Source organism: Mobula birostris, chromosome 12 (genome assembly GCF_030028105.1).
Source record: "Mobula birostris isolate sMobBir1 chromosome 12, sMobBir1.hap1, whole genome shotgun sequence".
Taxonomy (NCBI): Eukaryota; Metazoa; Chordata; class Chondrichthyes; order Myliobatiformes; family Myliobatidae; genus Mobula; species Mobula birostris.
The window spans coordinates 48090609-48118599 of record NC_092381.1 but is presented as its reverse complement, the minus strand read 5'-3'; the positions used below and the strand labels follow the sequence as shown (position 1 = coordinate 48118599).

The following is a 27991-nucleotide window of genomic DNA, read 5'->3' as shown; positions in this document are numbered from 1 at the left end:
GTTTGCTCTAAGCAGTTCAGGAGTCAGAATCATATAGAGGGGCAGACATCAATGCTGCTTGACACTGATTTGACACAGACAGTTTTGTGCCAGGTCTGAGGTCATGATTTTCAAGTATCCTTTCCCAGGTTAACCAAATGTTGTACTGGTGCCTTGAAGTTGGTGTTGAACTTTGTCAATGATGTCTGCCTTTGTCAAGATGTGACTCCCAAGTTATGGGAAGCGGTCCATTGTCTGTGTTTTGCTGTGAAACTTTATTGTTAAATGCTATGGGAGGCATTGCAGGCACAGATTACTAGAGGATCTAGGTCTTGAGGATGTTGAGTATAAGATCCATTTTCTCAGGCTTCATTGAACAAGTGAATAATACAAGTTCTAGCTCAATCGCTGAGCATATACTAATGTAAGTACTGTCTGCATTTAACAGCTGAATTGCCTAAGTTCCAGTGACCTTAGTTTTGAAACGTAACTGCCTGGGTTGCACAGTCAAACAGTTTCCCTTTAACTATTAAGATGATCTCCACTGCCATTGGGAGCTTGATGGCGATACAACATTGTGCTAAAAAAATTCAAGAAAAATGATACAGCCTAGGAAAAATTAGAAAGCAATTTAAATCATGTTTGATTGCTAACTTTTCTGCCATTTCTTCAAAGGTCATCAACCTGAAACTGTATCTTGTTTTTCTCTCTCTCTAGATGCCGCCTGATTTGCTGAATTTTCCCAGCAAATTTTCATTCTGGATTTCTACTATTTTTTAACATTATTTTGACAAAACTATTGCAATTGCCTCTTCAGGAAGTGATCAAACTAGCAAACTGGTTAGGCACATAAGCTTAAGATGTCTATACAGTAGAAGGCATCTTATCATTAGGTGACAGCATTTTTAACTGTAACATAGCACTTTTGTGGCTATATTGTTTGATTTCACATCTATGTATATGCACTTGACTGCACAATCATTTTTAAAACATCTAATCCATGATGCAGAAAGAATCCATTTGAAATTAATTTGCTTTTTTCAGCCTGATGATGTGCATCCTCTTTAAACTGCAAGTAATAAATGATGATTCTTTTCAAGCCGTGCTGATGTTTGGAGATGGTTGATATTTAAATTAGACTCTTTTCCAAGCATGTCCTCAGGTATTGAACCCTTTCATTTCCCTAGAGAGCTCTTGCAGGTAGTTAATTATCTTGTACTTTTCCTTAGTGAAGATCATCTTATAGTTTTAACAAGCCATATTTACAAATAGAGGTGTACGGAGTGTCTCTGGAGAGGGAGCATCTCTGGTGAAGGGGCTTGTTGTGACCATTCTGGGGCAGCTCACTCAGCTTTGGTCACCACTGGACACTCAGCTCTCACCCGTGGCCCCAAACAGCTGTTTGCATGTCACAGTAGTGACATCCTGGTATACCACTTCGACAGGAGGGCTAAATCAGGCATGTGTAGCCATGCCTCGTACCCTGGTGAGATAGGGACATGCCTGTCCTAGTATGTAAGGCCAGCTCCAGCAGATTGGGCAGATGAGATCAATGACCAAGAAAACGATTCTTCAAAACTTTGTGAAATTCGAAGGACATGTTAAGGCACAGAAGATGCCATGGTCCTCCACTGCAACCAAGGAAGACCCCAGTTGTGATGACTACTCATACCACTGGACCCAGTGCAACAGCTTCTCCAGTTTAAAAACTCTCTCACACAGGCTTCTTTGTGCAGTTCACATTATCTAAAAGAAAAGCTGTACAAATCTGTCATTGTTGGATATGATGGACAACCAATCAATCATTTAAAAACAGTTCATTCCACTTACTATCAGTGGAGATGGGAAAGTGAAATGTATCGATAATCAATTTTAATCAGTGACTGATTTCAAATTAAATAAAACATTTGTTGTAGGTGAGCTATTAAGTTGGGAATCCTAAGTAGAAAATAGAATTGTGGTCAAATTAAGTAATTAATTTAAATTACAATAGGAATTTTGTGCATAATTTTATTCCAATTAATAAATATACCTTTAATTACTGTATGCATTAGGCACTTTAATGATTAATAATTATAATGTACAGTATGGGAAATCACGTTTATATTTTCTCATATAGAATCCATTTACTACTGTAAACTAATGTAACACTGGAATTATTTGTATATCTCAGCACATTCATGCATCAGAAAAGAGGCAATTTCCACTTTAACTCATGTCGGCTTTGTTTTGCAGGCTTACATCTAATGAGATGGCACTTTTTAAATCCCTAAAGAAAACTCAAATGTGAAGACTAAGTGAAAATGGTAGCAAGCAGCCAGATGCATAGAGCTGCAGGTATATCTGATAATAGTAAAAAAAAGCACAGAATGTTCCACTTAACAATATTCACTAGGTTGTAGCTGAACAAGGGAGTCAACATTCAAGGACAATGATCATATTGATCTTAACATAATATGTTGTAATTTTTGGTTTCAGGTTGTCAGTTAAATGCTAATAGTAGTAGCCTGAACTATTAAACTCACATTTATTTACCTGATAGTTTGTATGAGAACACAAAAATATGGTCATACATAGAGATCATGCCTCTTGTTGCCCTTCAAACATTGTATTCACTAAGGACTGGAGAGTTTGCAAATGTTTACACCATTATCCAATTAACAGACAATAACACTCTAGCATCTGTCAACAAACAAAGCTGTTGTTTTGCTTCGCTCCAAGGCATTTCTGTTCATCTGGCTTGTATGTGTGCTTAATTAACACACTGTACTAGTCTTTTGTAAATAACTTTCCATGATCTTATTTTATATAGGTCTCTATAATCTCCTTTGGCTCTTTTGGCCATGGTGACCTATTGAACCCTCCAGGATATCAGCAAATTAAATTACTATAAGGAAGGTTAAAAGCATTTTTAACAGAGATATTTGGACAACATTTCATTTGTAAAGTTAAAATATCTGCAGGTGATGGTAGGACATGGAGGGTGGTCAGGACAGAAAACGGATGTGACTACTATTTTTGAAAAGCATAAATTTTGGAAGTAATCCACAGTGGAAGGAGGGAGGGAATTTTTTTTTTAAATGCCTATCAACAACACAGAAGTTCCACTATAATGAAAAGCACGGATATAATATACAATTTTCTTGATTTTTTGGGGGCTCTATTTTATTACTTGACAATTTAAAAAAAAATTGTCTGACATTCAGGCATAAATATTTCCTGAACCAAGTTAGATAAAGGCAGTGATCTTCTGCTTAAAATCAGGCAGATCATCTCAGATCTGCCTGTTTTTATTCACTTAAAAGGATGCAAGCCACAGGCTAAAATCCGATTTTCCTCTCCAATCCTGGACATCTGCCCTGCACCAAAGGACTCCCCATGAATTCCAATGCAGAAGTGTATTAAATATATTTTCCAAAATTTTACTACAAAGATGCTTTCTCCTGGAGCAAGACCCATCATAATCTCAGAATGATGAGCAGGAATTCATTCACTTTAAAATTAACTGAACTAAATCAAATAATGTATTTACATTTTTATAGTATTTTGGCAGCTTTAATTTTATTTTTCATTATATTTTAACTTTTTACAAAATAGCATTTGTAAACATTTAGAAGCAGTAAATATATTCACAAACATATGCATGACGACAGATTTAACAGCCTCTGAGTCTGACTGCAGGGTCTCACCAGATGCCAATGTCATTTTGGGGGCAGAATTTGACATACTTGGAGAGGTCCTGAAGTAACTAACCAGCTATGTGTCAGACTCGGAGTAGAAGCCTGTGGCTGTTAGGTTATGGAAGGTGACCAGTAAGCTCCGACAGGTTAGCTATCAACAAGTTTCCACCCATCAAATACATTTCAAATTGACAGAATATTTATCCAATTGCAAAATGTTCAGTTTTGGGACAAAAGTAAAAATGTCATGGAAATATATAACATGCATCACTTTTGCCATTGGTGTGATTAATCCTTCATTAGATACATTTCTAGGCGAGAAAGAAATTTCAAGGGGGAAGAAATATAGAAAAACTAAGAGAAACTACACGATATAATTACGAACCAATAGAGTGTACCACCAATGAAGTCAAACTCATTAAGTGAAATGTTACTTCTCAAAATTAACACGTTAAATTAATTTTGAAAAATATACAATTATACTGACGTAGCTGAGGTAATCTAACAATAAAGTGATTTAGTTTAATGCATATTTTGAACATTTTAACTTACATTTATATAGTTCATGACAGACTTACACGGTTTTAATAAATAGGCAACTAATAAGCTCACAGGTGACGTCAGATTATGGGATGGTAGGGTGTTGCATTCCTAGAAATTATCTACATCATGTTTTTCCATAACTCAAAGTCATGTAACCTGCACGTCTGAAAACAGAAGTTGCAAAAAATAAAATTTGTGTTTATTTATTGAATTTCTGTGCCACATTTTTGTGAAAGTGAATCTTACTCTGTATCTCAAATTTTTGGGTAGTGATTTGTGAAGTCTGTTAGGGGGAATCTTCCATTTCCTAAAAAGATGTAATGAGTCTATATTAGAAATCTCATGAAATCAATGTTACATTATTTGCTTTATTTCCTTTGTATTTCAACTTAATTTAATTGTAATTTACAATTTAGAAGATAGAACAGTTTATGAACTGTTCACTTACAATTTCTTCCATGTGTGGTATATTTTGTTACAGAAAAAAACTTCTGATCCATTTTGTGGAAACTGATGAATTTTTCGTCAATTTAAAGTATCTTATAACAACTACAAAATAAACCCTGTTCTTAGGTAGACCTGTAAGCTAATGCAAAACAGATTTTGGATTGATTATAGAACACAATTTTAGTTGCCAAAGTGGCAAATCTACAGGAATAGTAAAAAGTCAAGGGACTAAATATCTACAGAGAATAATTTTCTTCACAATGTCACAAATATACTCACGGTATCCAAACTATTCTTGAAATAAGGGTGGGCTTTCGGAATTAACAAATGGCTTACATCTGAAATCTACGTGCAAATGTTTATCAACTCGTTAGTTGATAAATCTATAAGATAATACTTGGTAAAGGTATGAGGAATTATCCATATGCCAGCTTTGTATTTGATGTCCGAAGGCACTTTTTTGAAACTGGTCCAAAGAGAAGTGGTTTGGTGCCTAGTTAGCTTTCCCTGCAGGTAATCTTCCTGCCAGCTGCTAACATTAGCTGATTCTACAGGCAATCCAAGTAGGCTTTGCTTGAAAACAGATCAAATAAGACCTTCAGTTCCATACTGAAGAGGCAGACAGCTGAGATTTTTTAGTAATTCAGCCAATAATATATTGGGTATATTATCTTTTAGCTAATAAAATGTTACAAAATCTTGAAATATATAATCTTGCAAAAATTCAATGTTAATCATAAAACTGAATATCATGCAGAACTCTTCCCTTTACATATTTCTTCTGTGGGTAAAAATCTGAAAGATTAGTAATAAAACAATGTTACAGACTTGCAACTGAGTTCAAGATCAAATGCAGAGAAAAATGTGCCAGTATTTTTCAAGTCAAAGGGGCGGCTGATGCTTCAGGTCAAGCCCTGAATCAAACTGGTGCACGGCCTCAATCAAAAATGTTGGCTATTCCTCTGCTATCACAGATGCTTGACCTACTGAGTTCTTCCAGCAGTTTATTTCCTGCACCAGATTCCAGCATCTCTTATGCCTCCAGTATTTTTTCAAGTCTGATAGTTTAGATTTTTGCTTCCAGTTAGAGCTTTGTGTAGGACCCAGGAAGTAGATCATGCTAACTAATTAAATATTTTACAAAAGAAATTGGTGGGAGTACTTACAGTAGGATGTAAGAATATATTGGAAATGAGCTGCAAGGGAGCACAAGGGTCTACACTGCAAGGCTAATGTGTTCTGATTTTTTTCAGCACTTTGCAAAAGTTAGTGAAGAGCAATATTTGATGAGAACCAAGCAGGTTATGAGTGCTTATGAGTCAACTTTCTACTCCAAGATGATTTACAACCGTAAAGCAGAAAACTTGATTAGAACAAGCAAACTTCTATCCATATCTGTTCCATAACAGATATATTCTAATGTTTTCTGGAAAAAGCTGGAATGCCATAAATGCAAATGAAGAATACTGACTATGTTCATACGGCCATGCAACCAGGAATAGGTTAGTCTCACAGTGTGGGACCTACTGCCCTCCAGATCTAGGAGCTATTGAGAAATCAGCTCAAAATCATTCTTCTAAACACTGTACCTTTATAAAGGGATCCCCTGAGAATTAATTGCGACCACATTGTATAAAGGATCAAGCTTAGAATGCAATTCTGGCTCCTGGCAACAAAAGTATTTATTGGGCCAAATTATTTCACTTCTCCCAAACTGACATAGACAACAGAATCATGATCAGCAATGTGCCACACCATTCCTAAAACTGCCAGGCTTGGGGTAGGATTAGGTCACCATACACTTAACTAAAAATTCCCTACCTGGAGCTGAGGAGGAAATAAGTAATATATAACAAAATGTTTTGGTTATTGCTCAAGTGTTTTCAGTTAATATTAACAATTAAATTTTGAGAAATTAGAATACCTTTTAACATTTTATTTAAATATCTCTAAATATTATTTCTAAAATAACTAAAAAACCAGCCTCAAACTTTTGAAGGGAAGCAAGCACTAAACCAACCTTGCCACCTGCCACATGGTGTTAGGATGTTCCAGAGGCAAGGCCTGAGTCATCATTGTTGCTGAAGCCCAACTACACCATATGACTACCAGGTACAGTGACTCAGCTCATTTGGCCCTTCAGTCCAAGTAAGTGTATGGAGGCAGGGAATATGGGTAGTGAGCTGATTCCAGCCTTATTCAACCACTGTGTCCACAATGATGATGCTTTCTCCTAACCTATATGTTAACAATGAAAATGCATGGAAACATTAAAACTTAGCTTCCCAATGCTTATGCTGGGGAATCCACTAACCGAAGGAGGTCGCCATTGCCTATAGTGCTATTAAGTTGTTTCAGTGCCCTTGCATGCTTTTCTTTGCATTTTTTAATTTTTAAAATTAATTTAAAATTTTAAAAAATATTTTGAATGTCATAAATATTCAACAGTATTATGATTTTCATGTTTTTACAGCGAGTTAGGCCAGCTGACAACATTTTTCAATAGCTGTGAACAGATTTTTTAAAATTCACTTACGGGATGTGGCCATTGCCAGCTAAGCCAGCATTTATTGCCCATCCCTGGTTGCCCTTGAGGAGGTGGTGATGAGCTGCCTTTTTGAACTGCGGCAGTCCCTGAGGTACAGATACACTCACAGTGCTGTTAGGAAGTGAATTCCATGATTTTGACCCGGCAACAATGAAGGAACGGTGTATGTTTCCAAGTCAGTATGGTGAGTGACTTGGAGGGGGATTTCCAAGTGGCGGTGTTCCCAGGTATGTGCTGTTCTCATCCTTCTAGATGAGGGGTAGGCAACCTTTTTGCCTCTGTGGACCAGATCGCGTATTAATGAGTGGACGGTAGGCCAGATAGATGCCATAAAAAACTTGAAATATGGGAATTATCCACTTAAGTACATCTAGTTATGTTTTGCCTCAAACTAATGAATAACGCATGCTATAAAATCATTTATGCTTCAGGTTGCCCACCCCTGTTCCAGATGGTAGTGGTCATGGGTCTGGAAAGTGCTGCCTTAGGTGTTGTTGCACAGCATCTTGTAGATAGTACACATTGCTGCAACTGTTCATCGCTGGTAGAGGGACTGGATGCTTGTGGAAGGGCTATCAATCAAGTGGGCTGCCTTGTACTGGATGGTGTCAAGCTTCTTGAGTGTTGATGGAGCTGCACTCATCCAGGCGAGTATTCCATTACATTCCTGACCTGAGCCTTGTAGATGCTGGACAGGCTTTGGGGAGTCAGGAGGTGAGTTACACACCACAGGATTCATAGTCTTTGACCTGCTCTGGTAGCCATGGTGGTTATATAGCTAGACCAGTTCAGTTTTCTGTCAATGGTATCCCCCAGGATGTTGATAGTAGAGGATTCAGTGATGTTGATACCTCTGAATGTCAAGGGACGATGGTTAGAGCTTCTCTTGTTGGAGATAGTCATTGCCTGGCACTTGCATGGTTTGAATGTTACTGGTCTCTTGACTGTCCAAGCTTGGATATTGTCCAGGTTCTGCTGCATTTGGGTATGAACTGCTTCACTATCTGAGGAGTCACGAATAGTGCAGAACATTGTGCAGTCATCTGCGAGCATCCCCACTTCTGACCTTATGATTGGAAGGAAGGTCATTGATGAATCAACTGAAGATGGTTGGTCCTAGGACACTTCCCTGAGGAACTCCTGCAGTGATGTCCTGAGGATGAGGTGATGGACCTCCAACCACCACAAACATCTTCCTTTGTATCAGATATGATTCCGACCAGCAGAGGGGTTTCCCCCTAATTCCCATTGACTCCATTTTAGCAATTGCACCTTGATTCTATACTTGGTCAAATGCTGCCTTGATGTCGAGGGCTATCACTTTCACCTCACCTCTGGTATTTGGTCCATGTTTAGACCAAGGAGGTGATGAGGTCAGGAGCTGAATGGCCTTGACAGAACCCAGACTGGGCATCCGTAAGCAGGTTACTGCCGAGTAGCTGCTGTATGATAGCATTGTTGATGATGAAGAAGAAGAGAAAAAGGATAGTCCTTAACTTGGCAGTGGAGTTATCGGGGCAACGTCATGACAGTGTTTCCATAGCAAGCTATTCTTGTTTATACGAGGCCAAGTTGCTAGCTCAATGCTCAACCCGACTTGGATTCAAACTCGGGAACCTTCGCTCCAGAGTCTGGTGCTGATATTATTGCACCACCAAGTGCAACTAATTGTTGATGACCCCCTTCCATTACTTTGCTGATGATTGAGAGTAGGCTGATAGGGCAGTAATTGGCTGGGTTGAACCTGCCCTGTTTCTTGTGTACAAGACATACCTGAGCAATTTTCCACATTGCCGGGCAGATGCCGGCGTTGTAGATGTACTGGAACAGCTTGGGTAGTGGCGGAGTAAGTTTTGGAGCCCAATTCTTCAAGACTATAGCCGGCATTTTGTCTGAGCCCCTAGCCTTCGCAGTGTCCAGTGATTTCAGCCGTTTCTTGATATCAAGTGGAGTGAATCAGATTGGCTGCATACTGACATCTAGGATGCTGGGGACTTCTGGACCAGGCTGAGCTGGATCATCTACTTGGCACTGCTGACTGAAGACTGTTGTAAATGCCTCAGTCTTATCTTTTACACAGGTGTGCTGGGCTCCTCTATCATTGAGGATGGGGATACTTATGGAGCCTCCTCCTCCAGTGAGTTGTTTGATTGTCAACCACTATTCACGGCTAGATGTGGCAGGACTACAGAGCTTGGATCTGATCCATTGGTTGTGGGACCACTGAGCTCTGTCTGCTACTTACTGCTTATGGTGTTTGCATGCAAGTAGTCCTGTATTGTGGTTTCACCAGAGTGATGCCTCAAATTGAGGTATGCCTGCTGTTATTCTTGGCATGCCCTCCTGCACTCTTCATTGAACCAGGGTTGATCCCCTGGCCTGGTGGTAATGTTAGGGTGGGGGATATGCCAGACCATGAGGTTACAGATTGTAGTTGAGTACAATTCTGCTGCTGCTGATGGCCACAGCACCTCATAGATGCCCATTCTTGGGCTGCTAGATCTGTTTGAAGTCTATCCCATTTAGCACGGTGGTCATGCCACACAACCTGGTGGAGGATTTCTTCAATGTGGAGACGGTGGTCATGGACAGATGCTTCTCTGGCAGGCAGGTTGGTGAGATGAGGTCAGGTGTGTTTTTTCATCTTGTTGGTTCCCTCACCATCTGCTGTAGTCCCAGTCAAGTAGCTATGCCCAGTAGGACCCAACCAACTTGGTCTGTGGTGGTACTTCAAACCACTCTTGTGTGCAGTGGACATTGAAGTCCCCCACCCAGAGTACGTTCTGTGCTCTTGCCACCCTCAATGCCTTCTCCAAGTGCTGCTCAACATAGAGGAGTACTCATTCATCAGCTGAGGGAGGTTATTACGTGGTAACGAGCAGGAGGATTCCTTGCCTAAATTTAACCTGGTGCCTTGAGACTTCATGGGGTCCAGAGTCGATGTTGAGAGTTGCCAGGGCAACTCCCTCTCTACTGTATACCACTGTGCCACCTCCTCCGCTAGATCTGTCCTGCTGGTGAGACAGTACATACCCAGGAATGGTGATGGTGGAGCCCAGAATGTTAACAGTAAGGTATGATTCTGTGAGTACAAGCATGTCAGGCTGTTGCGTGACTAGTCTATGAGACAGCTCTCTCAACTTTGGCACAAGTCCCCAGATGTTAGTAAGGAAGACTTTAGTCGTAGTCACAGTCATAGTCTCACTGTGCCACGCGACAGTGAGAGTAGGAATGCAATGAGGTGGAGGATAAATGTGTGGCTGAGGGATTGGAGTAGGGGGCAGGGATTCAAGTTTTTGGATCATTGGGACCTCTTTTGGCGCAGGTATGACCTGTTCAAAAAGGACGGGTTACACTTGAATCCTAGGGGAACCAATATCCTGGCAGGGATATTTGCGAGGGCTACTGCGGTGACTTTAAACTAGAATGGTTGGAGGGTGGGAATCAAATTAAAGAGACTAGGAGAGAGGAGGTTAATTCACAAAAGGGGGATGGGAACAAGTGCAGAGAGACAGAGGGGTGTAAAATGAGGGTAGAAGCAAAAAGTAGTAAGGTGAAAAGTAAAAGTGGCAGGCCGGCAAATCCAGGGCAAAAATCAAAAAGGGCCACTTTTCAACATAATTGTATAAGGGCTAAGAGTGTTGTAAAAGCGAGACTGAAGGCTTTGTGTGTCAATGCAAGAAGCATTTGTAACAAGGTGGATGAATTAGAGGTGCAGATTGTTATTAATGAATATGATATAGTTAGGATCACACAGACATGGCTCCAGGGTGACCAAGGATGGGAGCTCAACATTCAGGGATATTCAATATTCAGCAGGGATAGACATGAAAGAAAAGGAGGTGGGGTAGCATTGCTGGTTAGAGAGGAGATTAACGCAATAAAAAGGAAGGACATTAGCCGGGAGGATGTGGAGTCGATATGGGTAGAGCTGCATAACACTAAGGGGCAGAAAACGCTGGTGGGAGTTGTGTACAGGCCACCTAACAGTAGTAGTGAGGTTGGGGATGGTATTAAACAGGAAATTAGAAATGTGTGCAATAAAGGAACAGCAGTTATAATGGGTGACTTCAATCTACATATAGATTGGGTGAACCAAATTGGTAAGGGTGCTGAGGAAGAGGATTTCTTGGAATGTATGCCGGATGGTTTTTTGAACCAACATGTCGAGGAACCAACTAGAGAGCAGGCTATTCTAGACTGGGTATTGAGCAATGAGGAAGGGTTAATTAGCAATCTTGTGGTGAGAGGCCCCTTGGGTAAGAGTGACCATAATATGGTGGAATTCTTTATTAAGATGGAGAGTGACATAGTTAGTTCAGAAACAAAGGTTCTGAACTTAAAGAAGGGTAACTTTGAAGTTAAGAGACGTGAATTAGCTAAGATAGACTGGGAAATGACACTTAAAGGGTTGACAGCGGATATGCAATGGCAAGCATTTAAAGATCGCATGGATGAACTACAACAATTGTTCATCCCAGTTTGGCAAAAGAATAAGTCAAGGAAGGTAGTGCACCCGTGGCTGACAAGGGAAATTAGGGATAGTATCAATTCCAAAGAAGCATACAAATTAGCCAGAGAAAGTGGCTCACCTGAGGACTGGGAGAAATTCAGAGTCCAGCAGAGGAGGACAAAGGGCTTAATTAGGAAGGGGAAAAAAGGTTATGAGAGAAAACTGGCAGGGAACATAAAAACTGACTGTAAAAGCTTTTATAGAAATGTGAAAAGAAAAAGATTGGTTAAGACAAATGTAGGTCCCCTACAGACAGAAACAGGTGAATTGATTATGGGGAACAAGGACATGGCAGACCAATTGAATAACTACTTTGGTCCTGTCTTCACTAAGGAGGACATAAATAATCTTCCGGAAATAGTAGGGGACAGAGGGTCCAGTGAGATGGAGGAACTGAGGGAAATACATGTTAGTAGGGAAGTGGTGTTAGGTAAATTGAAGGGATTAAAGGCAGATAAATCCCCAGGGCCAGATGGTCTGCATCCCAGAGTGCTTAAGGAAGTAGCCCAAGAAATAGTGGATGCATTAGTGATAATTTTTCAAAACTCTTTAGATTCTGGACTAGTTCCTGAGGATTGGAGGGTGGCTAATGTAACCCCACTTTTTAAAAAAGGAGGGAGAGAGCAACCAGGGAATTATAGACCGGTTAGCCTAACATTGGTGGTGGGGAAAATGCTAGAGTCAGTTATCAAAGATGTGATAACAGCACATTTGGAAAGCGGTGAAATCATCGGACAAAGTCAAAGTTGTGAAAGAAAAATCATGCCTGACGAATCTCATAGAATTTTTTGAGGATGTAACTAGTAGAGTGGATAGGGGAGAACCAGTGGATGTGGTATATTTGGATTTTCAAAAGGCTTTTGACAAGGTCCCACACAGGAGATTAGTTTGCAAACTTAAAGCACACGGTATTGGGGGTATGGTATTGATGTGGATAGAGAATTGGTTGGCAGACAGGAAGCAAGGAGTGGGAATAAATGGGACCTTTTCAGAATGGCAGGCAGTGACTAGTGGGGTACCGCAAGGCTCAGTGCTGGGACCCCAGTTGTTTACAATATATATTAATGACTTAGATGAGGGAATTAAATGCAGCATCTCCAAGCTGCAGATGACACGAAGCTGGGTGGCAGTGTTAGCTGTGAGGAAGATGCCAAGAGGATGCAAGGTGACTTGGATAGGTTAGGTGAGTGTGCAAATTCACGGCAGATGCAACTTAATGTGGATAACTGTGAGGTTATCCACTTTGGTGGCAAAAACAGGAAAACAGATTATTATCTGAATGGTGGCCGATTAGGAAAAGGGGAGGTGCAACAAGACCTGGGTGTCATTATACACCAGTCATTGAAAGTGGGCATGCAGGTACAGCAGGCGGTGAAAAAGGTGAATGGTATGCTGGCATTCATAGCAAGAGGATTCCAGTACAAGAGCAGGGAGGTACTACTGCAGTTGTACAAGGCCTTGGTGAGACCACACCTGGAGTATTGTGTGCAGTTTTAGTCTCCTAATCTGAGGAAAGACATCCTTGCCACAGAGGGAGTACAAAGAAGGTTCACCAGATTGATTCCTGGGATGGCAGGACTTTCATATGATGAAAGACTGGATCAACTAGGCTTATACTCGTTGGAATTTAGAAATTGAGGGGGGATCTTATTGAAACATAAAAAATCCAAAAGGGATTGGACAGGCTAGATGCAGGAAGATTGTTCCCGATGTTGGGGAAGTCCAGAACGAGGGGTCACAGTTTGAGGATAAAGGGGAAGCCTTTTAGGACCGAGATTAGGAAAAACTTCTTCACACAGAGAGTGGTGAATCTGTGGAATTCTCTGCCACAGGAAACAGTTGAGGCCAGTTCATTGGCTATATTTAAGAGGGAGTTAGATATGGCCCTTGTGGCTAAAGGGATCAGGGGGTATGGGGGGGGGGAAGGCTGGTACAGGGTTCTGAGTTGATCAGCCATGATCATACTGAATGGCGGTGCAGGCTTGAAGGGCTGAATGGTCTAATCCTGCACCTATTTTCTATGTTTCTATGTTTATTAATCCCTGGGGAAATTGGTTTTCGTTACAGTTGCTCCATAAATAATAGAACCATAAATAGTTAAATAGTAATATGTAAATTATGCCAGTAAATTATGAAATAAGTCCAGGACCAGCCTATTGGCTCAGGATGTCTGACCCTCCGAGGGAGGAGTTGTAAAGTTTGATGGCCACAGGCAGGAATGACTTCCTATGACGCTCGGTGTTGCACCTCGGTGGAATGAGTCTCCGACTGAATGTACTCCTGTGCCCACCCAGTAGTATGTAGTGGATGGGAGACATTGACCAAGATGGCATGCAACTTAGACAGCATCCTCTTTTCAGACACCACCGTGAGAGAGTCCAGTTCCATCCCTACAACATCACTGGCCAATTCGTATCCCCAGGTATTTGTAATCCTCCACCATGTCCACACTGACCCCCTGGATGGAAACAGGGGTCACCGGTACCTTAGCTCTCCTCAGGTCTACCACCAGCTCCTAAGTCTTTTTCACATTAAGCTGCAGATAATTCTGCTCACACCATGTGACAAAGTTTCCTACCGTAGCCCTGTACTCAGCCTCATCTCCCTTGCTGATGCATCCAACTATGGCAGAGTCATCCGAAAACTTCTGAAGATGACAAGACTCTGTGCAGTAGTTGAAGTCCGAGGTGTAAAAGGTGAAGAGAAAGGGAGACAAGACAGTCCCCTGTGGAGCCCCAGTGCTGCTGATCACTCTGTTGGACACACAGTGTTGCAAGCACACGTACTGTGGTCTGCCAGTTTTGCACGGTCAATAAGGCTGGTTTTCCCATTGATATTTCCAGTGCCTAGGTTCATTCCTTATTATTTTCGTTTTAGCAGTTGGATACAACTGAGTGGCTTACTAGGCCATTTCAGAGGGCATTTAAGAGTCAACCACATCACATATAGGTCAGACCACGTAGGATTCCTCCCCTAAAGAACAGTAGTGAACCAACATGTTTTTTTTACGACAATCGACATGATTTCATGGTCATCAGATACTTGTATTGAATTCACTATCTGCAATGGTGGGATTCAAACCCATGTCCCCAGCGTATAACCGGGTCTCCGGATTACTGATCCAGCAGTGATTACCATATGCCAAATCCCCCCTTGGTGATGGAAATGGCTTTGCCTAGGAAGCTAACAACAATAAATATCGCTCCAGAGATGACTGGTGAATGCAGACCAAAATAAATGCACAGGAGAACTAAGGAGTTCATATGATTATGGACTTCACTGAATTGAAAACTTCTCCAAGCTCTCCTCTTAAGCTGTGCTAACAGAAGATGCTTTGCACTGTAAGGTGCTGAATAGATAACTGTAAACTATAAACCAAGCACTTTTATGCAAGAATGAGGCTCCACAGATAATCTTCAAAGCATCATTGATGAAATTTTGTATTTGGAATGACCTATTTTCTTAACTGCTGTTCTGGTTTGCCACTGGTCTCCATTACACAGTTATCAAGTCTGAGCATTTACAGCAAAAGTGTTACTCCATCCTTTTCCTCATATCCTTGACTGTTGATCTACAAACTTTAGATAAGAAAGCACAGGAAGAAGCAATTTTCATTTTTAAAATTAATATTTTTAAAGTGTTGTTTTGTAGTTTTGAATCACTTCTTGAAAAAGAAACAAAAAGATTGTTTTATCTTATTTTTAAACCATTCTTCATTGTTTCAAGAGACTATTAGAATAATGCTAAGCCCCACTGCATTTTAGCTCCTCAGATCTGTGAAAAGGGCTTTGCTGGTTATCAAAGCTTTCTGGGACATTTTGAATTGGGATTTTGAGAAGTACCATCAAAGATGCTCTTGTCAGTTCAAAAGCTACTAAACCACACACCCATAAGACTTATAAGATTGTAAAAAAATACTAACATTTACCAATTCCAAAGAACAAAAAAATGCAGGTAAATTCAATTGATATGAACATTATCATTTAGCTGATAATTATCCTTGCCTGTTACAACCATGAATGTGGTTCCCATACTATGAGTCCAGTATCAAAACACAGTTAGAAAAAGGGTGGCAAAAAGTGGCCAGCAAGTTTAAACTTTGAACATTTCTGCAAAGCCCTTTTCATAATTCTGCAACACTGGCTTTGATATTTCCATATTGAAATTATATTAAGTTAAAGTGCAGAAAAGATGATATGGTACACTTACATCTCTTCTGGGGAAGGTGCTCAGCAGTTTATACTCATCTTTTGGGAAGCCTTTGGAAGCCACAAAATCAAAGACAACTTGGAGTTTGTTGCTTGCTAAGAAACGTCGTTCAAAGAATTCCCCACGTGGTGTTCTGATTCGTAGCTTACTGACAAGTTCATTGCTCTCCTCTCTTGGCTCTGGAGGTAACGACTGCTCAAGGGACAATCGAATAGCCTGGATAAATAACAAAATATAACAGAACTTTCTGTGAGTAAGTTCTCATAGAAATTAAGTGCAGAGATCAGTTTTCCACCAAACTTCAGCAAAAATAGTAACTTCCCTTTGCCCATTTCAATTATTGGACTTGTAATACAGGTAGTCAATAGGACAACACACAGAAAAGATTTACTATATTAATGGAAAATACAATGGATTGTAACAATTTTCTGATTTATTTTCACCATTTTTATATAAAGTGTTGAAATCTGAAGCAGTTTTAATCTGTTGATGTTTCCATTTATTAAGTTGATCTTCAAATCCAGATAACATTGGACAACAAATTTTTGCAAAAGAGTTGCTTCCTCAGAAATTTTTTTGTTCATGCTAGACAGCTTGAAGCTGAACACAAATATAATTTCAGACTACTTGTATCATGTAGGAGCTTAGAGAAACAAGAAAATAAATTTTATTGAATATAATTCATTTAATTGCATAATGGTGCCGATGCTTTGCAATAGTTCAGCTAAGCTAAAAATGTTTTGTTGATGATATTCGTTTGTTCTTGGTGTCTGAGGCTTCTCGCTTAAGTATCCAACAATGATCAGCCAGCACTGATAGGATTCTAGTTACCATGATACCGCTTCTCCATGCCTGCATGTCTTGGTGAAACCTTTCACCATGCTTGTTATTGACAGTGCCAAGATTTACAGGGAAGAAGTCTAAATGGGATTGCAGAAAAATAATATTTAGTGACATGTTGCACTCCATGGTTTTCTATGCTTGAAGCATGTTGTCAACCAGCTGCACAGTTTTGTGCTCTGTAGTCGCCAAGAAAAGTTTCAACTACATCCTTGAATGGGTTCTATGCAATTTTCTCCGATTCCACTACATGTTCTTTGAATTGCCTGTCATTGATGACCTGATTGATTTGTGAACCAACAGAAATGACTTCCTTATCTTGGCATTAGTTATTCTGACTTGAATTATGAATTGAAATAACAAATGTAGTCCATTTCAAAAATATGGTGCATGATAGAGAATTGTCATGGTGATTTTCATGATCAAAATCTACAAGATACATCCAAATCTGACTTGAATTATGAATTGAAATAACAAATGTAGTCCATTTCAAAAATATGGTGCATGATAGGGAATTGTCATGGTGATTTTCATGATCAAAATCTACAAGATACATCCAAAAGTGTTCAGGAAGCAAAATCTTTGTTGTCCAGTGTAATCAATGTAGTTATAGTGCCTATAAAAAGTATTTACCCTCCTTGGAAGTTTTCAAGTTTTACTGTTTTACAACATTGAATCACAGTGGCTTTAATTTGGCTTTTTTGATACTGATCAATAGAAGAGACTAATGTCAAAGTGAAAACAAATGTCTACAAATTGGTCTAAATTTATTACAATTATTAAACACAAAATAATTGATTGCATAATCACACCCTTCAAGCCAGTATCTAGCATATGCACCTTTGGTAGCAATTACAGCCTCGAGTCTGTGTGCATATCTGGACACTGCAATTTTCCCCCATTCTTCTTTAGAAAACTGCTCAAGCTCTGTTAGATTGCAAGAGAATCATTAAGTGAACAGCCTTTCTCAAGTCCAGTCACAAATTCTCAATTGGATTGAGGGCTGGACTCTGACTTGGCCACTCCAGGACATTAACGTTGTTGTTTTAAATCATTCCTGTGTAGCTTTGGTTTTATGCTTGGGGTCATGTCTTGCTGGAAAACAAATCTCCTCCCAAGTCACAATTCTCTTGCAGACTGCATCAGGTTTTCCTCCAAGATCTCCATGTATTTTGCTGCAGTCATTTTACCCCCTATCTTCACAAGCCTTTCAGGGCCTGCTGCAGTGACACATCCCCACAGCATGATGCAGCCACCACCGTGCTTCACGGCAGGGATGGTGTATTTTTGATGATATGCAGTGTTTGGCTTACACCAAACACAGCATTTAGTCTGATGGCCAAAAAGCTCAATTTTGGTTTCATCAGACCATAGAACCTTCTTCCAGCTGACTTCAGAGTCTGCCACATACTCTTAGGGAAACTCTAGCCGAGATCTCATGTGAATTTTTTTCAATAGTGGCTTTCTCTTTGGCACTCTCACATAATGCTGCAACCGGTGAAGCACCTGGGCAACAGTTGTTGTATGTGCAGTCTCTCCCATCTCAGCCACTGAAGCTTGTAACTCCTCCACAGTTGTCATAGGTCTCTTGGTGACCTCCCTCACTGGTCCCCTTCTTGCACAGTCACTCAGTTTTTGAGGACCATAAGACATAGACGCAGATTAGGTCATTCAGCTGATCGAGTCTGCACCGCCATTCCATCATGGCTGATCCCGGATCCCACTCAACCCCACACACCTGCCTTCTCGCCATATCCTTTGGTGCCCTGACCAATCAGGAAATAATCAACTTCCGCCTTAAATATACCCACGGACCTGGACTCCACTGCAGTCTGTGGCAGAGCATTTAACAGATTTACTACTCTCTACCTAAAAAAAAATCCTCCTTACCTCTGCTCTGGAGGGTCACCCCTCAATTTTGAGGCTGCGCCCTCTAGTTCTGGATACCCCCATCATAGGAAACATCCTCTCCACATCCACCCTATCTAGTCCTAGCCGGTATGTTTCAGTGAGATCCCCCTGCATTCTTCTAAATTCCAGTGAGTATAGGCTCAAAGTTGCCAAGCACTCCTCATATATTAACCCCTTCATTCCTGGGACTATCCTTGTTAACCTCCTCTGGACTGTCTCCAATGACAACACATCCCTTCTGAGATATGGGGCCCAAAACTGTTGACAATACTTCAAGTGCAACCTAACTTATGTCTTAAAGGCACAGCATCATCTCCTTGCTTTTATATTCTATTCCCCTTGAAAAAAATGTCAACATTGCATTTGCCTTCTTTACCACGGATTCGACCTGTAAATTAATCTTCTGGGAGTCTTGCACAAGGACTCCGAAGTCCCTCTGCAGCTCTGATGTTTGAACCTTCTCCTCATTTAGATAATAGTCCACACTATTGTTCCTTTCACCAAAACGTATTTTCATACATTTCCCAACACTGCATTCCATCTGCTACTTATTTTGCCCATTCTTCTAATTTGTCTAAGTCCTGCTGCAATTGCATTGCTTCCTCAGCACCACCCACCCCTCCACCTATCTTCATATCATCCGCAAACTTGGCCACAAAGCCATCAATTCCATTATCTAAATCATTGACAAACAATGTGAAAAGCAGCAGTCCCAATATTGACTTCTGAGGAACACCACCAGCAGCCAACCAGAAAAGGCCCCTTTTATTCCCACTCACTGCCTCCTGCCTGTCAGTCATTCCGCCATCCATACCAGTATCTTTTCTGTAATGCCATAAGATTTTATCCTGTTAAACACCCTCATGTATGGCACCTTATCAAACGCCTTCTGAAAATCTAAGTAAATGACATCCACTGCCTCTCCTTTGTCCACCCTGCTTGTTACTTCCTCAAAGAACTCTAACAGGTTTGTCAGGCAAGATTTCCCTTCACAGAAACCATGCTGGCTTTGACTTATTTTATCATTAGTCTCCAAGTACCTCAAAACCTCATCCTTATTAATACACTCCAACACTTTCCCAACCACTGAGGTTAGGCTAACTGGTCTACAATTTCCTTTCTTTTGCCTTCCTCCCTTCTTGAAGAGCGGAGTGACATTTGAAATCTTCCAGTCCTCTTGGGCCATGCCAGAATCAAGTGATTCTTGAAAGATCATAACCAATGCATCCATTAACTCTTCAGCAACCTCTCTGCAGACTCTGGGATGTAGTCCATCTGGCCCAGGTGACCTATCTACCTTAAGACCTTAGAGCTTGCCTTACACTTCTGCCTTTGTAATAGCAATGGCACTGACTACTGCTCCTTGACACTCATGTTCCTCTGGAACATGGCTAGTGTCTTCCACGGTGAAGACTATTAAGTTCATCTGCCATTTCTTTGTTCCCCATTACTACTGCACCAGCATCATTTTCCGGTGATCCAATATCAACTCCATTTTACTCTTTATAAAACTGAAAAAACTTTTGGTATCCTGCTTTATATTATTGCTTAGTCTGCCCTCATATTTCATCTGTTCACTTACAGCTTTTTTCAGTTGCCTTTTGTTGGATTTTAAAAACTTCCAAATCATCCCACTTCCCACTCCTTATATGCCCTTTCCTTGGCTTTTACACAGTCCTTAACTTCCTTTGTCAGCCACAGTTGCCTATTCCTGCCATTTGCGAACTTCGTCCTCTGTGGGACATAACTATCCTACGTCTTGTGAACTATTCCCAGAAACGTCAGCCATCTCTGCTGTGCTGTCATCCCTGCCAGTATCCTCCTCCAATCCACCTGGGCAAGTTCCTTCCTCATGTCTCTGTAATTCCCTTTATTCCATTGTGATACTGATACATGTGACTTATGCTTCTCCCCCCCAAATTGCAGTATGAATTCAATCATATTATGATCACTGCCTCCTAAGGGTTCCTTTACATTAAGCTCCCTAATAAGATCTGGGTTATTACACAATGACCAAGCTAAGATAGTCTTTCCCTGAGTAGGGTCAAGCACAAGCTGCCCTAAAAAGCTGTCTCGTAGGTATTCAACAAATTCCTTCTCTTGTGATCTGACACAACCTAACTTCTCCCATCCCCTTGCATATTGAAGTCTCCCATTACAATCGTGTCATTACTCCCATTACATGCCTTTTCTAGCTCCCTTTGCAATCTCAACCGCACATCCTGGCTACTATTTGGAGGCCTGTATATGATTCCCACAATGGTTTTTTTGACCCTTGCAATTTTTTAACTCTACCCACAAAGATTCAACATTCTCTGACCCTATGGTACTTCTTTCTAAAGATGTAATTCCATCTCTTACCAACAGAGCCACACCACTGCCTTTGCCTGTCCTTTCAATACAAAGTATATCCTTTGATGTTAAGCTCCAACTATGGTCTTCTTTCAGCCACGACTCAGTGATGCCCACAAAGTCATACTGCTCAGTCTCTAACTGCACCATGGGTTCGTCCACCTTAGACTGAATGCTACACGCATTTAAATACAGTTCCTTCAGTCCTGTGCGCTTTTGAATTTTGTCTTTGTGGTACAATTTAACTCTTTGCTTTATCTGCATTTGTACCCAATCATTGGCTTGACCTTCCTTACGTTCATGTTACACCCATTATCTACTTGTACACCTGCTGGCTCATCCTCAGCTCTATCATCCTGTTTCCCATACCCCTGCCATATTAGTTTAAACCACTCCCAACAGCTCTAGTAAATCTGTCCACAAGAATATTGGCCCCATTTGGATTCAGGTGCAATCTGTCCCTTTTGTAAAGGTCACACCTACCCCAGAAGAGGTCCCAATTATCCAGAAATCTGAATCTCTGCCCCCTACTCCAATTTTTCAGCCATACATTTATCTGCCACTTCATTCTATTCCCATCCTCACTGTCGCATGACACAGGCAGAAATCCCAGGATTATTACCCTTGAGGTCCTGCTTCTCAGCTTCTTTCCTAACTCCCTTTATTCTTTTTTCAGGACCTCCTCCCTTTTTCTTCCTATGTCATTGGTACCAATATGTACCATGACCTCTGGCTGCTCACCCCCACCCCGCCCTTTTCAGGATATTGTGGACGCGTCCAGAAACATCTCAGTCCTTGGCACCTGGGAGGTAAACTACTATCCGTGTTTCCTTTTTGCATCCACAGAATCGCCTATCTATCCCCCGGACTAGAGTCCCCTATCACTGCTGCCATCCTCTTCAGTCCCCTACCCGTCAGAGCACAGCGCCAGACTCAATGCCAGAGGCACATCCATTGTTGATTCCCCCAGGCAGGTCGTTCCCCCATAACAGTATTCAAAATGGAGTACTTATTGTTGAAGGGGATGGGAGGACGGCCTGCTCTAGGCAGGTTTCCAGCTGTGCCATATTCTTTCTATTTTTTGATTTTTGACTTAATTGAACTTCAAGGGATATTTAGTGACTTGGAAATTTTCTTGTATCCATCTCTTGACTTGTGATTATTTTCAATAATCTTTTCACAGAATTGCTTAGAGTGTTCTTTTGTCTTCATGGTATAGTTTTTGCCAGGATACTGACTCACCAGCATTTGGACCTTCCAGATACAGGTGTATTTTTACTACAATCAATTGAAACACCTTGACTGCACACAGGTGATCTCCATTTAGCTAATTATGTGACTTCTAAAACCAATTGGCTGCACCAGTGATAATTTAGTGTGTCATATTAAAGAAGGGGAGAGGGCGGGTGAATACTTATGCAATCAATTATTTTGTGTTTTATATTTGTAATTAGTGTAGTGTAGTGTATATGGATTTCAGCAAGGCATTTGACAAGGTATCCTGTGCAAGGCTTATTGAGAAAGTAAGGAGGCATGGGATCCAAGGGGACATTGCTTTGTGGATCCAGAATTGGCCTGCCCTCAGAAAGCAAAGAGTGGTTGTAGACGGGTCACATTCTGCATGGAGGTCAGTCACCAGTTGTGTGCCTCAGGGATCTGTTCTGGGACCCCTATTCTTCGTGATTTTTATAAATGATCTAGATGAGGAAGTGGAGGGATAGGTTAGTAAATTTGCTGATGACACAAAGGTGTTGTGGATAGTGTGGAGGGCTGTCAGAGATTACAGCGGGACATTGATACGATGCAAAACTGGGCTGAGAAGTGGCAGATGGAGTACAAGTCAGATAAGTGTGAGGTGGTTCATTTTGGTAGATCAAATATGATGACAGAATATAGTATTAATAGTAAGGCTCTTGGCAGTGTGGAGGGTCAGAGGGATCTTGGGGTCCGAGTCCATTGGACACTCAAAGCTGCTGCGCAGGTTGACTCTGTGGTTAAGAAAGCATATGGTGCATTGCCCTTCATCAATCGTGGGATTGAGTTCAGGAGCCGAGAGATAATGTTGCAACTATATAGGACCCTGGTCAGACCCCACTTGGAGTACTGTGCTCAGTTCTGGCCGCTTCACTATAGGAAGGATGTGAAAACCATAGGAAGGGTACAGAGGAGATTTACAAGGATGCTGCCTGGATTGGGGAGCATGCCTTATGAGAATAGGTTGACTGAACTTGGCCTTCTTTCCTTGGAGCAACGGAGGATGAGAGGTGACCTGATAGAGGTGCCTAAGATGATGAGAGGCATTGATCGTGTGCATAGTCAGAGACTTTTTCCCAGGGCTGAAATGGCTAGCACGAGAGGGCACAGTTTTAAAGTGCTTGGAAGTAGATACAGAGGAAATATCGGGGTAAGTTTTTTACGCAGAGAGTGGTGAGTGCATGGAATGGGCTGCCGGCGACGGTCATGGAGGCAGATATGGACAGGGTCTTTTAAGAGACTCCTGGACAGGTATATGCTCTGGAAAATAGAGGGCTATGGGTAACCCTAGGTAATTTCTCAGGTAAGGGCATGTTCGGCACAGCTTTGTGGGCCAAAGGGCCTGTATTGTGCTGTAGGTTCTCTATGTTTCTAATTAATTTAGTTCACTCTGTAGAGATCTGTTTTCACTATGACATGAAATAGTCTTTTCTGGTTGATCAGTGTAAAAAACACATTAAGTCCACTGATCCAATGTTGTAAAACAATAAAATATGAAAACTTCTGGGGCGTGGGGGGGAACACTTTTTCTAGGCACTGGATGTATTAAATTATCAAAATTGCAACAATAGTTCCTAACAGCTGATGAAATTTTTTTGGCAAATACTTCAAAATTATAATAACTTGTATTATACTGAAGTTGTTTCTGCAATTAAATATACAAATAAATATTTCTTCAGTGTTTAGCTGCAAATTATACAGATATGTGTGTCTTAATTTGTTTCTGATCTTACATTATCATTCATTTTGTGTAAAACTTATTTGTATAGTCCTATATTTATATTTTATAAACTTTTCTTTAAAATGTAAAAGAAAATGGATAATCATGAGAGTTCATGAATTTATGAGTATTTTGTTTAGCTGATTATCTTCTTTTCTGCTCTAAGTTTACCCCAATTTCATACTCACCATATAAAATTAGTATTTAAAGAGTTATTTTCCTTTGGTTTTCAATCATTCTGTATTACATATCCAACTGTTGCCAGAGTTAGCTTCCAACAACATCCTGAACCCTACTAAGTAAGTGAAGTGAGTTGAATGTGCAGCACTTGTTTGTAAGTGGAATTAACCTGTTGCATGAGGACATTAATCTCTGGCCCTGATTTTCCACTCCAGCATTACCTTAGCCAACTACTGAGATTTTGTTCCAGCATGCCCTGCTTCTTCTGGCATCTACATTCCCTTCAGGTCAATAAACCCTGAAGTCTGGCTGTCTTCCCTTTCTTGCTCCGTTGCATATTTCTTGGAAAAGCCGCACCAGCTTCATTTACTATTCCATTTTTCCCCACATTGAGGTGTCCCGACCACTTTATAAAAATAGGATTTCTACAGACTTCATCTTTAACCTTTCTCTGCAAAGGCCAATAGCTTAGCTTGTTCTGCAGTGTTAAAAATGTACAATATATTAAGACCACTAATCTAAGCAGCTATTCCTGAACTAGTACTTGGATCGACAACAAATATACTGAGCACACACAAGAACTAGGAAAGCATCATTTTTCCTATCTTCTCTACCACAACATCTAATCCTTCCATTTTCCCTGCTCTCCTCTTCTCAATGCTTCTCCTCACCCCCGGTTTCCCCCTTTAATCCCCTTGTAGTTTGCAGATGATCTAAAGATAGATGGAGGGGCAGGTACATAGTGTTGAGGAAGCAGTGAATCAGCAGAAGGGCTTAGACAGATTAGAAGAATGGGCAAACTAGTTGCAGATGGAATATAGTGTAGGGAAGTGTAAAGTCATGCACTTTGGTAGAAGGAATAAATATTTTCTAAATGGGGAGAAAATTCAAAAATCAGAGGTGCAATGGGACTGGGGAGTCCTTGTACAGGATTCCCTAAAGATTAACTTGCTAGTTGAGTTGGTGCTAAGGAAGGCAAGTGCAATGCTAGTATTCATTTTGAGAGTACTAGAATATAAAAGCAAGGATATAATGCTGAGGTTATACAAGGCATTGGTCAGACTGCACTTGGAATATTGTGAGCAGTTCTGGGCCCCTTATCTATGAAAAGATGTGCTGGTGTTGGAGATACTCCAGAGGAGGAATGAAAGGAGTAATACATGAGGAGCATTTGATGGTTTTGGATCTATACTTGCTGGAGTTTACAAGAATGTGTGTGTGGGGGGTGGGGGAATTTCACTGAAACCTATCAAATATTGAAAAGCCTAAATACAGTGAATGTGGAGAGGATGTTCCCTGTAGTGGGCAACAGCAGGACCAGAGGGCACAGACTCAGAAGAGGGAATTTAGAACAGAGATGAGGAGGAATTTCTTTAGCCAGAGGGCAGTGAATCTATGGAATTTACTGCTATAGATGGCTTTGAAGGTCAAGAATATATTTAATGTGATGTTAATAGGTTCCTGATTAGTCAGGCATCAAAGGTTATGGGGAGAAGGCAGGAGAATGGGGTTGAAAGGGATAGTAAGTCAGCCATGATGGAATGGCACAGCAGACTCTGTGGGCTGAATTACCTAATTCTGCTCCTATGTCCCACGTGCTATATTACCTCCTGCCTTCGCACAGCTCTGTTATTTCTGGTTGCAACACAGCACAGGCACTTTTTTAAGGATTTACTGCATCAATTCTTAGGCATAGATACATATAATTCTCCCATGAATGCCCAACACAATTGGTGATACTGAAGATGGAGCACAGAGCTTTTAGAAGAACAAAAAAAATCAGGTCATTAAATCTCTTTTCTGTTATATATTGTCAGCTCCCCACTTCACTATTCCCGAAGGCTTCTCAGTATCACATAAGTTAACAAAGAAGGCCTTGTCAAGGGTACAACTTTGTTCTTCAGAACAATTAGATTGATAATGTTAATAATATTAAGGTAGAACAAATATCAAGCTGAGCAAACATCCATTTGGCCAATAGGAAAATAAATAAAAGAAAAATGCTTTATTACTGCATAGACCATCTACTCTACAGCTGTATCTGACAAAAGCTGCAAATAAATGGACACTATTGTGTGAGAAGCAACAAACTTTTGGTAAGATCCAATCATAAAAAAAAGACTCATTGATACCACACAGCTAAAGCCTGTTAAAGTGCACTTCTCAAGGCAAACATCTCTTATTGCACTAGCTTTTTAATAAATAAATTCACCTGGCTGTATTTAAATTTTGGCTGTGATGCATCATTACAGAAAGTGTGTGGATTCCAGGAACTGAGGGTTCAAGTTTCAAAACTACATTACCTATGATGGTACTTCTAAGCCTGATTGCACATAAATATACCGACTGAAAAAACATCATTGGTTCATTATCAGAAAAAGTTGTTTTCAATGATCCATCTAACAAAAGGCAATGCAAGCTAACTATTATTTTGTAATCAAGCATTAACACAGAACCTAACACCATATACGAACTGATGTAATTTCAATATTTGTTGTTCAGTATTAAACAATGTTGAGGAAGTAGTCATATCCAAGTCGCTATGTAACAGCTGCAAAATGAAGCCATCTTTTACGTTTCATGGATGTTAAAAGTAACTGAAAATGAGCACTTTTAAAAATTAAAATCTCCTTGACATTTGAACTTTGTACTTAAGAAATAATATACAGATGCCTGCCTAAATTGTGCCAATTTGCCCATTGGTGCCCACTGCAGTTGGGATCAACATTGTTTCTCAAGTCACGTTATAGTACAGTTGTTGGGTGCTATAAATGAAAAACAGCAACAGCTTCCTGATCTGTTTCTCATGTCACGCAAGTCTGAGATAAATTATGTTTTTACTGTATGAAGATCGACTAAAAATCCAGAAACTAAGGACTGAATGCAAGATTTCCTCCTTGAGGACCTGAATGATGCAATCCGAATAATAAACCTTGGCTAACAATGGGAATGTTGGATTTATAATTGTCTACAAAGTTTTCTGAAATCCATTTGGCCTCCACGCTGACCGCTCTGTGGCATTCTGAATAAAATTACATTTCCACACAGAAAATCCTTGTTTTTTTTTTGGCAGCCACAAACAGAAATACTGAGCACAACAGAAAATCAAGCCATGTTAAAAAAAATCACATTTAGGGTTAAATATTAAATAAGTAGGCACTGAGAGTTTGCTTAATCTTAATACGTGTCATTATAATTGACAGCATACACAATTTCTTCAGTTTACGTTAGAACTGTAACCAAAATCTCAGTCTCCCACATTTGAGTGAGAACAAACTTACCCCCTCTTTTAACCACAGCTCACCTTTCTAGGAATCATCCTGGTAAACCTCCTCTACACTCTTTGTAATGTACCTACATCCTTCCTCTAGGTACAAAAAGTCCCAAATACAATACTCCAAGTGTGCCCTAATCAATGCTTTGTACAACAGCAACCTGAAGCTCCAACTCAGTGCCTTTGCTTAGGAAGGCAAATATTCCAAACGTCTTTGCCACAACCTATTCACCTGTCTTTCTACTTTCAAAAAACTGAACTAGCTCCGAAGTTCTCTCTGTACATCAATGCTCTTAAGGTCCCTGCCATTTACTGCATATTACTGCCCTATACTGTGTTACACTTGATGTCCCAAAATGCATTACCTCACACTTGTTTAAATTAAATTCCATCTTCCACTATTCCCATTAACTTTCCAATCTGTATCCTTAGACAACTTCCTTTCCAATCTATGACTCCACCGATTTTCATGTCACTGGTTACAACTTCCAGTCAGAAAAACAACTGTATGCTTCCTATTACTGGATTTCAATGGTAACCA

At 40.5% G+C, this 27991-nt stretch overlaps 1 protein-coding gene across 2 annotated transcripts in view; it reads right to left on the bottom strand.

The window, feature by feature from the left end:
• faf1 (Fas (TNFRSF6) associated factor 1) overlaps positions 1-27991 on the bottom strand; it is a 368750-nt gene that overhangs the window by 16168 nt on the left and 324591 nt on the right. For both annotated transcript variants that reach the window (XM_072273767.1, XM_072273768.1), the window contains one exon: positions 15920-16135. In XM_072273767.1, coding sequence (XP_072129868.1) covers positions 15920-16135 — 216 coding nt within the window. The remainder of the gene's footprint in view (positions 1-15919; positions 16136-27991) is intronic.